The following is a 13,820-nucleotide window of genomic DNA, read 5'->3' as shown; positions in this document are numbered from 1 at the left end:
CAGTATTTTTGTTATCTTAATTTTTATTCTAGAGGTATGTTTCAGTTCCTATGTTATCTTTAATTGTTCTACTGGATTGTTTCCTTGTGAATAATAAGGACAAAATTCAAAATGACATGGTTTCTGTAATACCTAATTGACCCTTTAAATAAAATGTTTATCAATTTTTTTTAAATCCAGGCTCTGTCTTACCTTTCAAAATCAGATCCATTTTCAACTATATTATACCCATGAGAAACCTCAAAAAACAGAAAAAAAGAACCTTAGTTCAGAGGAGTTGATTTTTTTGTCTGAAGTTTTATGTACTGTTTTATAGGTGACTGCTGGCCTGTCTATTTTAACTGGGTTGTGTAATCGTGAGTTTTCCTTCAGTTTCTTGTTGCATTACTGTTATATGTGTTCTTACCTTGACCTTGTTTAAGAAGACATCTTTCAAATGATTATGAATAAATTCTTTCATAGTTTTTCTTTTCTAATTTTACCTTTGACTGTATTTTGAATGTATGCTGTTGTTCCATCCTCAAGCTGGATAGAGTGGTCTCCCTGAACAGAATTCTCCAATGTTGAGGTATTCTCATGTAGAATTGTATCTGCTTCATTTGACATGGATGATGGGTGAACTGATAAGTTAGTAACTGTAACAGAAAGTCAGGCTAGATTCATATTTATATGATATATGATATTCACATGCTAAAGTGATAGCTTTCCAAATATCAATATCAATCGTAAGTCATTTTTCATATTAAGTACATCTTTAGAATCAGAAAGCACCGATGAAAGTAAAACCTCATGTCACTATAGCACAACTCATGGAAAAAGGAGGCAGGACCTGCTGTGTATATTTTAACATATATCCTTCATCTTTAGCATTTGAAAGTAAACATGTAATATGAATTTGCCCAGTGTGCAATAACAATTAACCTTTCCAAAGCATGCTAAACAAATAAATACCTTGAACAACTGCTGTAGTACCATCCTCTAATGTAATGGTCTGTCCTTCCAAAAATTTTCCTCCTGGTGAATAAAATTATCTAAATATGTGTCATATAATGTGTGTGTTTATTAAGACTGATACAGTTGCACAAAAGAAGCATCACAAGCCTTCCAGTTTCTTATAAGGAAGCTTTTAATTCTAATTTTGTGAAAAGGGATTTTCAATATACTTTATATAGGGTCCTGCAAATCAATGGCAGGAAAAATGACAATCCTAGTCACAAGATTAGAGTCGAGTGCACCTGCCACGACCAGGATTTGAACTTACAATTTCAGTGTTGACAGACTAGTGATACAGTATTTCAACTACTTAGACCACTTGGCCACCAAGGCCCCTGGCATTAAAGAACATATGATCAAATAGGTTAAACTAAAATCAACACAATTAACCATCTTTAACTGCATGGTATTTAATTCAATCTTAGATCAAGAAAATCTTTTATAAAATTTCACCTCTTAACCCTACAAGCAATATGTGGGGTACTAAATATTCTGATCAGTTCGTATTGGTAAATTACCATTCTTTATTTACCTCCTAAGAACTTTTAATCAAATAAATGTACTCACAAATAAATGTACTAACATCGGACTTGGACTTCTCTTAAACTGAGTTTTACTGTGCGTACTGTTGTACGTCTGTTTTTTCTACATTGGCTAGAGGTATAGGGGGAGGGTTGAGATCTCAAAAAACATGTTTAACCCCGCCGCATTTTTGCGCCTGTCCCAAGTCAGGAGCCTCTGGCCTTTTTTAGTCTTTTATCATTTTTAATTTTAGTTTCTTGTGTATAATTTGGAGTTTAGCATGACGTCCATTATCACTGAACTAGTATACATATTTGTTAGGGGCCAGCTGAAGGACGCCTCCGGGTGCGGGAGTTTCTCGCTGCATTGAAGACCCATTGGTGGCCTTAGGCTGTTGTCTGCTCTATAGCCGGGTTGTTGTCTCTTTGACACATTCCCCATTTCCATTCTCAATTTTATCATAACTATGCTGCTCATGTTGATATAATTACTCACATCTAAGGTTTGAAAGTATTGTACTGAGACCTGACTGACCTTTTGGATGTTGTATAAAAGCTGTAGTGCCATCTGACAGAGTAACAGCCTGTACTGTCTGAGATCCATCTCCAGTTATAATGGCTGGGGGTGTTACTGAAGTGTTTAGTTGCTGTACAATATGACTTATATCCACAACAGTAGATGGAGTGTCCAAGGAAGTAGGGAAACTCATTACATTCTGAATATGCTCCATACTGGTGACCTTGGCATTGGACATATCAAGGTGATTAGACTGTTCTGACTGAAATAAAGTATCAAGGCTCTCATTATTGTATGTCCTTGCTATACATGTATATTTTGCTTTTCAACATTTGGTCAAGGTTATACTAGCAAAACTGTCCACATGTTTATTGTATTATAATAGGGTCTATGCTGTTGATGGTGGACTGCTTAGTCCCAAATATTGACAAGATACATTGATATTTTTTGTTCATAAATCATTTCATCATACTAAAAGTAAGGTTTCTCAGTAAAATCACATGGACGTTAAGCAACCAACAATCCATCAATCAGTAAAATCACATCTTAAATAATTTTAACTGTTTTTATATGCTTAGTACCTTTCTTGGTTTTCTTATGCTCTTAAGGTGTAATACCACCAAATCATAGTACGTCACATCCGGTTGCATACGAAAATAGGTCGAAAAAAAATATTCCCTTGAATTTGACAGTTGTAGGTAATTGATCCTACATTTCATTGCAGTAAAACATTTCTGAGTCATAAACATATATCTTGGGTATTTCAAAGCACCATCATTTCTTTATTTGGAGTTTCTATAGAATATTTTGGAAACTTGAGGTTACATGGTTACTAAAGCTTGTACACAGGTTAAAAAAGGGGGAAAATTTGATTGGTTAACTTCCAGTGATGGTTATTTTCTTATATGCAATGAAATGTTATGTGAAATTTTTTCTATAGTTCTGGACAGGATAAATCTTTACTCATGCCAAGTATTTCTTTATTTGAAACAAAGATAAATTCTGCACAATTTTTTGAAAAGTGCAAATTTAACAAAGACTAATAGGGGAAAATCAATGGTGGTATTACACCTTAACTGTTTGCATGTATACATGTATTTGACTATTCAAATTATGTACAAGATAACCAATGAAGATTATTCTAGAAACAGGTGCCACATGATGATGATGATGTGCACAGGAATCAGCTTCACATAGAAATAAGGATGTGGTATTATTGCCACTGAGACAACCATTCAACATATTCCAAAAGATGTAGATGTAAGCAAATATAGGTTCACCACAAAGGGCCTCAAAAAGAGCAAAACCAATATTGTAGTCTGCAATAAAAGGCCCCAACATGACAAAGTGTGAAAGAATTCTAACAACATGAGTCTGATTGAGTTATAACAAAACAATTAAGGAAAAAAAATATGACAGAAAGCAACCAAAGTCAAACCTGAACTGCAGACTCCAATAATAATAATAATAATATGATAAATACATTTAAAGAGGATGACATTATTCTGAATTGGGACAAGCGCATAAAGAATGTGGTAAAGGTTGTTTTTCAATTAATAATCCTTACAAAATCTGACAATTTTACACAGCCAGTAACCTGAAAAAAAAGCTCTGTTATTTTATTTAGCATGATAAAAACTACATTTTGGAAATTAACATTGATCACTGTGAGTTATAAGAGGTTAAGGATTAAAGACATGGACACATTACAAAATTCTATAGAGTAGTAAATTTGACATAGTACTTCAAGTAAACTGAAACTGACTTCACCATAAGCTATCTATATATATATATATAGTATAACTTATTTTTAGATAAATATTTATCTCTTTTACTTTCTGAAATTTAAAGCTTTATGTTATTACTTAACCATGTAAACTTGTTGCTACTGACCCCAAATTATGTCCCTTTGTCTAGCATTCTGTGACTTTCTTTGTAAGCAAAACAAACATATCAAGCATTATAAATTTTGATTGTGTAATGTGATGTGAACACTTTTATTCTACTATTTGTACATATATATCTACTACATTGTACTATGCAGCCTAGTAATGACAGCAGGATGAATATATTATGACGCAAAAAAAGTAAATAACCACAGAACTTACTGGCAATGTTCCTGCATTTACAACTGTTGTTCCAGCCAAACTGCTGGCAGCGATTACTGTACTGCCTGTCAAACTACCTGCATCAATGACAGAACTTACTACTAAGCTGCCTGCATCAATGACCGTACTTCCTTCAAGACTACCTGCATCAATGACTGTACTTCCTTCAAGACTACCTGCATCAATGACAGAACTTACTACCATGCTGCCTGCATCAATGACAGTACCTCCTTCCAGGTTGCCAGCATCAATGACAACACTTCCATCTAGGCTGCCTGCCTGCATAACAGTACTGCCAACGAAACTATCAACGACTGAATTTTCTGCCAAGCCATCCGTATTACTAGAAAGTTGGTCAGATGTCTGTAATGGTGGGTTAGAATCCTCCTCTGAACAATCAGTTATTTGAGTGACTTCATCATCTACAGTTAACTGGTCAGGAATTGAAGAAGGTATAGTTATTGTGTTGCTCTCCATTTAAATTTTTTTTCTTAATATTTTCTGAGAAAAGAAAGAACAGTTGTCTATACTATTAAATCAATTAAATTGTATCAGATTCTAGCATTTTAAAAAGTTACAAGTTGATCGAAAGATAATCTGGATGGGCAAGAGTAAAACTCTGATCGCAAGCTATACTTTTTGATAATTATTAATTCTATTAGTGCTGTGATTTTGCTTTGAATAAGCAATAATAATAATGGATGGTTAGTCCCAATCAAACAAACTGTGATCACTACATATACATGGGTAAATCTACTACAGTTTGTATGTCAATGTTAACATCAACATCACATAAAGAAATAAATGGGGAATGTGTCCATGGGACACAGATGATGCCCCCGCTTGCATATCATATAAAGTTATAAAGGGACATAACTGAAGAATGGTAAAAGTGATGCTACCCAAATTTGTACTTGATCTGAGTTTTGTGGTAATAAGTATTGTGTATAAGTCTCATAACATTTGGTTGAGGCTAACTTAAGTTAGAAAACAGAAACGAAAAATTCAGCAATTTTTCCATTTGTAAACAGGCATAACTCTAGAACGGTAAAAGTGACACCACCAAAACTGAAAATTGATCTGTATTTTGTGGAAATAAGCATTTGTGAATAAGTTTTATAATATTTGGTTGAGGCAAACTAAAGTTAGAGAACGGAAACGAAAAATTCAGCAATTTTTATGTTTATAAAGGGGCATAACTCAAGAACCTTTATATTGACGCCACCAAAATTCAATCTAGATCTGTATTATGTGGTAATAAGCATTTTGTATAAGTTTCATAACATTTGGTTGAGGCAAACTTAAGTTAGAGAACGGAAACGAAAAATTCAGTAATTTTTCCATTTGTAAAGGGGCATAACTCTAGATCGGTTATAGTGACGCCACCATAATTAAATCTTGATCTGTGTTTTGTGATAATAAGCATTGTGTATAAGTTTCATAGCATTTGGTTGAGGCAAACTAAAGTTAGAGAACAGAAACCACCTTTGGGACGTACGGACATACGTACAGACGTACAAGGGTAAAACTTAATGCCCCCTCCGCTACGGTGGGGGCATAAAAAGACATACAATTGAACAACAGTTAAATGATGAATGAGCAACAACCATGTATTCCCTGTAATATTTTCTTTTCTTTTTTCTAATGACCATGATGTTGTTTATGTTTATGTTTAATATGTCTATGTTTTTATTTTTTAAACTTGCTCATAACCAGAGTGGGCCAATGATGCCTGGATCCCTTTATCATGTTTATAATGTCTTGGACTCTTCATGGCTTAAAATTGAAATATTTTTTAGTTATTACAATGTCTCCCTAAAATAGACTGTCAAGCCCCCATTTCTATGCAAAATGTTTTAAAACAGTTTGGAAAATATGTTAAAGTTGTTGGTGAATAAGACAAAATCTTACAATCTATACCCTATACTCATGATACTTGAGGGTACATTAGTCATATAAATCTATTTCCTGAAATGAAAAGAAAATTGAGGTATATGTATAAAAATAAGGAGATGTGGTATTATTGCCAATGAGACAACTATATATATCCACCAAAGTTCAAATAAAGTGGATGTAAGCAATTATAGGCAACGGTACGGCCTTCAACAATGAGAAAAAACCCATACTGTATAGTCAGCTATAAAAGGCCCAAACATGAAAAATATGAAACAATTCAATTGGGAAAACAAATGGCTTAATTTATAACAAAACAATTTACGAAAACCAAATATGACAGGCGGGTGGGGAGCAAGAAGGTGAACTGTGGTTTATTTTTATCAATAGTACCGCTTAAGTTGACGCTAGGGGCCGTCTTGACCTTGTTGTAGGGTATGAATGATTCATTCATTGTTGAAGACCCTTCATCAACTGTCAAGATGAAGAACAGGAATAAAAGCCCTGTTCATTGATAATTTTCTATGTTTTCTATGTATTGTGTGCGATTTTGTCCCATGTACATTTACTCCATATCCTTTCATTTTCTAATGAACCAACGACAACCACTGAACTACAGAAGCCTGACTCTGGACAGGCACATAAAGAATGTGACGGGGTTAAACATGTTTGTGAGCGCTCAACCCTCCCCCTAACCTGGGACAGTGGTGTAACAGCACAACATGTAGTTGTTTTCAGTTTTTTTTTTTATATCTGTTAAAATGGGTTATTAATTTGCTTCACAGAAATATCCAGCTTAATTATCTCCTCTGAATTTAAGTCATTTATGCAAATGAAATACATCTTACAAATTTTTTGTTTCACAAAAAAGTAAGTTGTAGTATTTTTTTTTTTATATATCTTTAAAGAATAAAAGGAGATATATGTCAGTTACACATATGTGGACAGAAACCCAATGTCATAAACAACCAAAAGACATTTAGAGTCACCATTATGTTCAAACAGGCCTTAACAATAGACAGTTGTCTATACTATATATGTCAAGTTCATCCTATACATAATGAAACTGTTGCAAGAATAAAAAGGAAAACTGCCAAATTCCTATTGTCATGAAATAGAAAAGACTTCATAATATGTTCCAAAATGGAAAAATACTCTGCAATATTATTTCCACTGGAACAAATATTACAGTATTATCTATAATAAAGTTTCCAGGAGTACTTCAGTTATGCATAACAAATATATGTTGACACTACAATTCTCAGTAACAAAAGAGAAAATTTTCAAAATTGAAGGGCACCGTCAACAGTGGCTTACTTTTCCCAATCCCCAAAAAACAGTGTTAGGTCTTATAGCATAGATTAATTGATATTTTGGTTACCTAATGTCCAGTGGCAAATATTTCATGCATTTTCAGGTCAAGAATAAATTAACAATAAATACAATAGGTAGGTCCTGTAATAAAGGCCGTCCCAGATGAAGATCAAGATATTTTGACTGCCACTGGAAAATGAGGATATACATGTAATAAAATAAGACATGTAAGGTAGCCCTGGACAGAAATTTTGCCTTGCAACGGGCCAGCTATGGACGTCTCAAAAAATTGTTGCAAGGGTTCCTAACGTGCAGAGAGCATGGCACTTTTTCTACACAATGCATCTGATTTAGCGTCCCCATTCTGACAAGATAGTAGGATACTTGTACATCCCGCACAGCCAAACAAAAGACCCACATTAGGAAGGGTTTTACTGCTGTTTGGAAGTGACCATATTTCTATTCCCTAGTCACCCTTGGGGCTTTCACAATAAATATGTCTATAACATATCACAAGCTTTAAATTGCTTAAGTCTGAAAGAGTTTTGATCAATTGAAAAAAAGACTGTCCACGTTTTAAAAATGTTTATTGTAAACTGTTGATATTAGTTGCAGTTGTGGAGTTTTTCAAGGACAGAAAATGACTTTCACTGGGACTGGTATATGTAGTTACAATTTTGGTTCACCAGCCTTAGAATTTTATCATTTTGGCTAGTTGAATGAAAAAATCCACTTACTGATTTGGCGAGAATATAGAGAAAAAAGGTTTCCATCAGAGCAGTGTAAATAGATTCATAAGGTTTATTTGCTATTCTAATTTGGGTTTTGAAAATTGCAGTCTGCTAGTCCATGTAATGATCAGGGTTCAACATTACTTTGGGATCATGTCTTGACTTTCACTACTGTTGGTTAGTCCATGCTGTGATAAAGATATATGACTGCATATTCACAAACTAAGACCAAACTACTTTACTAGCATCAAATCCTGATCATAAAATGAGTAAGTTTATCAATGTCAAACCATGATTGGGGCCCTTGGTAGTCGAACTACTGTATCACTAGCCTGTCAACACTGAGGTTGTGAGTCAATCAATCAAACCATGATTACAATAAAGGTGGCTCCAACATGGTTAATTCTGACCTGCAATCTAGAGTGTTTGGCAGGAGGACTTAGGGACTTATATTAAGTCTAGTTCATCATTTCAGGTCACATTCAAGGAAGAGGATGGGATTATGGTTAAGACAATTGGAACATATCTGTCGTCATCTGTGAAACAGATATTCCATAAAGCCTTAATGGTCAACCAACTCATGATGGTGTCCGTAAAATTTTCAAATGGATGATTTCAACTTCACCGCTTGGAACTCTTGGTTTAATAGCATCCTTGTGAGCAGTAACCTTCTAACAAGGAAATGATGATAGGAAATGCAATCTGGAATGTCCCAACAACAGCTGAGAGATATACACTACACATACAGGCAATGCTGGAATGTTGCTACATAGAAATGGAAAAATTCGCAATTGTGAAGAAATCATCTCTTTTGTTGTAAAATTTGTGGTTTTCAACTGACCCTTATTGTCAATTTCTAGATGTTAGTAAAGATATGAAGCAGATTTAACTGTATCTGCTGTATCCTGCATTTCAAGTCAGATGGGATAGATGATTTCTACATAGTCACCAACCTTTGAATTATTTAGTTAAGAGGACATCATCTTCATCGCAAAAAGTGAAGTTAAAGGATAATGCTTGCTTCTTTTCTTCCAACCTGTTTGGTAATTCCTGTAATTTCCCAATTTTATGCCATATTCATGATATTTGCTTTTTGGTTTCAAATTTTTTCCATTGATCATGTTGATTGTAAAAATGCGGATCGGATATAGCATCATTTTGGACTTTTATTTAACTATTCCATTGTGTGATTCTTATGATGTATTTTCCATTTGGTAATCATGGTAACAGTGATAAAAATTTAAATAACAATATCATAAATATTTGACTAAGACATAAAAAGTTATATAGGAATCAATTTAAGGTACATGAAGAGTAACTCTTTGTTTGATTGTTTTCTTAATAAACAAGCAACTTAGATAAATAAAGCATTTTTTCACTTCAAACAATGTAGTTTTAGAAGAAATGCATCCCTATGTTTCCACTGGAGATAGACAATGGATTTTTTAACATTGTAATATCCCCAATTCTGTACTTAACTGGATTTGCTAAGAATTGCTCATAGATTGAGTTCAAACCATGTAAACCATTTAATCATAGTACTACTAAGATAATTTTAATAATAATTATTCAAAAGCAAAAATTCTTTAGAAATAGTGGAGATACAATGCTATAAAAATATTTTTCTCCATCTAACTACTGTAGATGAATAAGTCATTATAATCCAATGGGAGTGTGGAGATAGAACCATGTCATTCTGACAAAAACTGGTAGTGTAAAAACCTCATATTCTAGTTGTATAGGGAGTTAGGCCATTACACATGGATCTCACATATATATATATATCTTCATTTTTATCAAAAGTGGACATACAACACTATAAGATTCACACGACGATTTTTCCTGTAGAGACATATTTCTATTTTCAGTTGAAATAGTTTGTTGCCTGAAACTGAACTTGGCGACCACAATACTTGTATACTAGTATTGTCAACAATACTCGTATATAATTAATGTACAAGTATTGTATACGAGTATTGTCATAGTATTGTTTATATAAAATATAAATACATTGAAGTAGAGTCATTATTACTGCCTTTACTCAAAAATATTCAAAAGTAATGTAATGATTTGAAAAATGTGTATTTCAGGATAGAAAATTAGAAACATTTGTTCATTTGTTGTAACGAAATGGTCAGAGTACGAATGGTTTTTGCCAGGGTACAAAATGGGAGGCGTCATCATACAGACATGGACACAAAAACAATTGACCAGATGAGAATCACCCTGCTTATAGCTGCAGTATATGAACGTTTCTGATTTATTATTGTGTATTAATTCAGGGACTTATACTGTTAGAATAATAGTCCCAGATTAATTTAACTTATTTAAGTGTTTTTGTTATCATGAATAAATAAAAGTATAAAGCAACATAGTCTCAATTTTTATATCTGCCTAAATGCATTAGAACAAAAAAACACCAACAAGTTGTTAATAAACCACCTCAATGAACATGATGAATAATAACAAACAATATTGATTTTTTAAAATTTTTTGTACAATACTTGTACATTTATTATATATACGAGTATTGTTGACAATACTCATATACAAGTATTGTGGTCGCCAAGTTCAGTTGATCCCAGTTTTGTGAATTATTTAAAGGCTCGCTATTTTGGACAATTTACAAAAAATGATTTAGTAAAGAATTAAAAAAATAAAATCCTACTATCTGACTATAACGTATAAAATTTATAACTAATAATCAATTGCTGTTTTGTATAATCTGAATTTAAAAAAAGTTGTGGTTAGAGAAGATATGGTTAAAATTCTTAAATCAGAGACAGCAATCCAACAAATAAAATAATCAAGACATGCTGGAGGGTAATATAGAGTCTTCAATAGTAAATATTGTTCATTAGAGTTACTCAATCCTCAATCATTATACATTCACACACTTATTAAGTTATCTATAAACAATGCGGTCAGATAAATTTGTAATATATGAATATATATATATCCAGGATACAAGACTCATACAACTTTACAAGCCCAATAAGAAAATGGGAAGATAATTTCCAGATACACTTGTCATGCAGTGACATTATTGGAATGACCATTATGTATCGACTTTTACTATATTGAGAAAATATCAACAAATACTTGTCAATAAATTTCTGGACACATTCCAGATACAACGGTGTACCGAGTAACGTAACTCTGTGTCCACCATCTTGTTTTGTTTTTATTGCTTTTATATAACGACAACAGTGTAAATCTGGTTATTTGTTTTATTAAAATTAAACTCTGTATCTGGTATCTGCCTTCTACCGCTGTTTACTTCAGTTAAAATATCCCAACAGCCTCTACTACTGCTGAACACTGGGAAAACTTACCCAAAATCCTTCTCACCAATCTAGACCGCCATGCATCATTTTCGAACAGGAAACCTACTGGTTACCGTTTTATACATCCTTTGCTCACAATGATATCTAAACCAGTTGCATGACCCACTCAATCACGCTCTCAATCACTCGATTGTATATATAAACAAGGATTTGTATACTATACAAATCCTTGATATAAATGATCAATTTAAGATAAACTGAATGTTAAAACTAAATAGAAATAAGACAGAAACAGCACAGTATATTTACCGCGAAATGATCAAATCCCGTCACATACAAATGAGGCTAAATACCGTAAAGTTTCTATTATATGATTTTTGGAATATATATGTCTCTGTCACGATCATGATTTCATTTTGATTCAAAATTAACGAATAATTTGTTTCACAGACGCTTCAGCAATGATGTACAAATAACAGAGTATTTCAGTGAGTCATGCCTTTTTTTAAACTTCTATATTTGAATTGTTCTATTTTATATTCAACTTATCTATCGGTTATTTTTTTTTTCAGTATTAATTTTAATGCAATTTAACTGAAGAGATATTGTCTATTGGCATAAAAGATAAGTAAGTACGTTGGCGGCTATCTAGCTATGCTTTATTTTATTTTACGACTGACTAAAAAAATCCAGTTTATATGAAGTAACGCGGTAACCGTCATCGTTTTTTTTTTCAGTTTTGTAGTCGTTTTACAAAGTCTTCCGCCATAGGATAACGAAGATAATAGACATATCTAGTGATACAAAAAATTGACAACACCATTTGTTCCTATATAAACTATGGAAATAGTATTCGGTAATTAGTTCACGAGATTTCGCCTCGCTGCCAATCTACGGTAAATACATGTCCGTCTGATAAGATAGCAACAATGTTTAGCATATTCGATCATGTTCATTTGAACCGCCCTGCTTTCAATTGTACATAATAAATGAGGGTCTGGGTGGGGTTTTAGAATTGAGAATAATGTCCAAAAAATATAATGAATAGAGAAAAATTGACAAAAAACTTCAAGAATAGAGAAAAATATAGTGCAAAGGTATAAAGGAAAACTGTGGAAAATAAAAGACTATTAGGTATTACACTGAATGCTGATTTCAGAAATGAACCATATACAGAACAAAGAATCATACAATGATTGCAGAAAAAATAACAGTAAAAATCAATTTCATGACGATAATACAGAATACGCGCTATTTTAAATATTAAGAAAAATGCCATAAAAAATAAAGAATCCCCTACAGAAATTATAATGACCCAACCAGACCGTAATAAATCATATCACAATATTTTCTCGTTTGAATTGCTTTACATTTGTCATTTTGGGGCCTATTATAGCCGACTATGCCGCGGTATGGGTTTTACTCATTGTTGAAGGCCGTATGGTGACCTATGATTGTTAATTTCTTTGTCATTTGGTCTCGTGTGGAGAGTTTTCTCATTAGCAATCATACCACATATTCTTATTTCTATATTTGTTCACTGAAATCAGTAATAACCCGAAATCAACCACTATTTAAATTTGGAATGACACTTTTTCTTGATTATTGTTGGCGTTGACGTAATTTTTGCTTATTTTCACCGAATGCAGAAATAACATGTCTCCGATTATTAGAAAAGGGAATTAAGATAGTTTTGGTATCGATATTTGTCTCTGGAGTCTTCAAAATTAATCTACTAACCTTAGTAAATGCGCACCTTATAAGCACAACAATGGGGAAACTGTCTTATATAGTCGACTTATGGTAACCAGTGGATGGTTTCCTATAGATGGATTAGGAGCAGTATAGAACTAACCTTTTAAGTTATTACTATATACTTCGTTGTAATTAAATCCTACCCTATCTCAAAACACCAAGGATGACTAGGGTATAGAAATATGGTCACTTTTAATTAGTCGTTATCCTACCTGCATGCAGTAAAATCCTTGTCAAAGTGTGGTGTCCGTTTGGCTGTGCGGGATGTATTTTAAATTAGCAGCCACGTCCGGTCTGAAAAGGAACGCTAAACCCGATACTTCGTAATCATGAGAGCGTTACATTGCTCTGCGCATTAACATTTCAACATTTATCTTATATTGCTGACTGAGTTTTTCTTATGTTTGTTTTGTGTCTGTATTGCTATGGCCAAAATTGTTTTTTTTTTTTTTTTGCAATAAAGAATAGACTGATAGATTATAATTAAAGAACCTTTATAACATCTCTTTGAAGTGTCTATATGTGGCCCGTTGTTATAGGGCAAAAAATGCTGCCCCTATATATCTAGTAACCATGGTTTATTTGTTCTAGTCCTAAACATGCATAACTGAAACATTTGCCGCTGGCCTTAAAGAAAACACCAATCAATCCATCCCGTATAACTTAACATTAAAAAATTAACATTTTAAGCAAAACTCTAA

At 33.1% G+C, this 13,820-nt stretch overlaps 1 protein-coding gene across 3 annotated transcripts in view; it reads right to left on the bottom strand.

Moving 5' to 3' along the window:
- LOC127705753 (zinc finger protein 76-like) overlaps positions 1 to 11,515 on the bottom strand; it is a 40,687-nt gene extending 29,172 nt beyond the window's left edge. The window contains exons 1-6 of one of the 3 annotated variants that reach the window (XM_052210111.1): positions 11,413 to 11,515; positions 4,283 to 4,640; positions 4,140 to 4,249; positions 2,050 to 2,293; positions 952 to 1,014; positions 483 to 635 (exon numbers count right to left, since the gene is read on the bottom strand). In XM_052210111.1, the coding sequence (XP_052066071.1) occupies positions 483 to 635; positions 952 to 1,014; positions 2,050 to 2,293; positions 4,140 to 4,249; positions 4,283 to 4,616 (904 nt within the window). In that variant the 5' untranslated portion in view covers positions 4,617 to 4,640; positions 11,413 to 11,515. Of the gene's footprint in view, positions 1 to 482; positions 636 to 951; positions 1,015 to 2,049; positions 2,294 to 4,139; positions 4,641 to 11,179; positions 11,277 to 11,412 lie in introns of those variants that run through there. The other 2 variants (XM_052210109.1, XM_052210110.1) reach the window with 2 other exon arrangements.
- Positions 11,516 to 13,820: the final 2,305 nt, after the last annotated feature.

This window comes from Mytilus californianus, unplaced genomic scaffold (assembly GCF_021869535.1).
Source record: "Mytilus californianus isolate M0D057914Y unplaced genomic scaffold, xbMytCali1.0.p SCAF_6, whole genome shotgun sequence".
In the NCBI taxonomy this organism is placed as follows: domain Eukaryota; kingdom Metazoa; phylum Mollusca; class Bivalvia; order Mytilida; family Mytilidae; genus Mytilus; species Mytilus californianus.
Note: the sequence above shows the minus strand (reverse complement) of the source record. Positions and strands in the feature narration are given on the sequence as shown.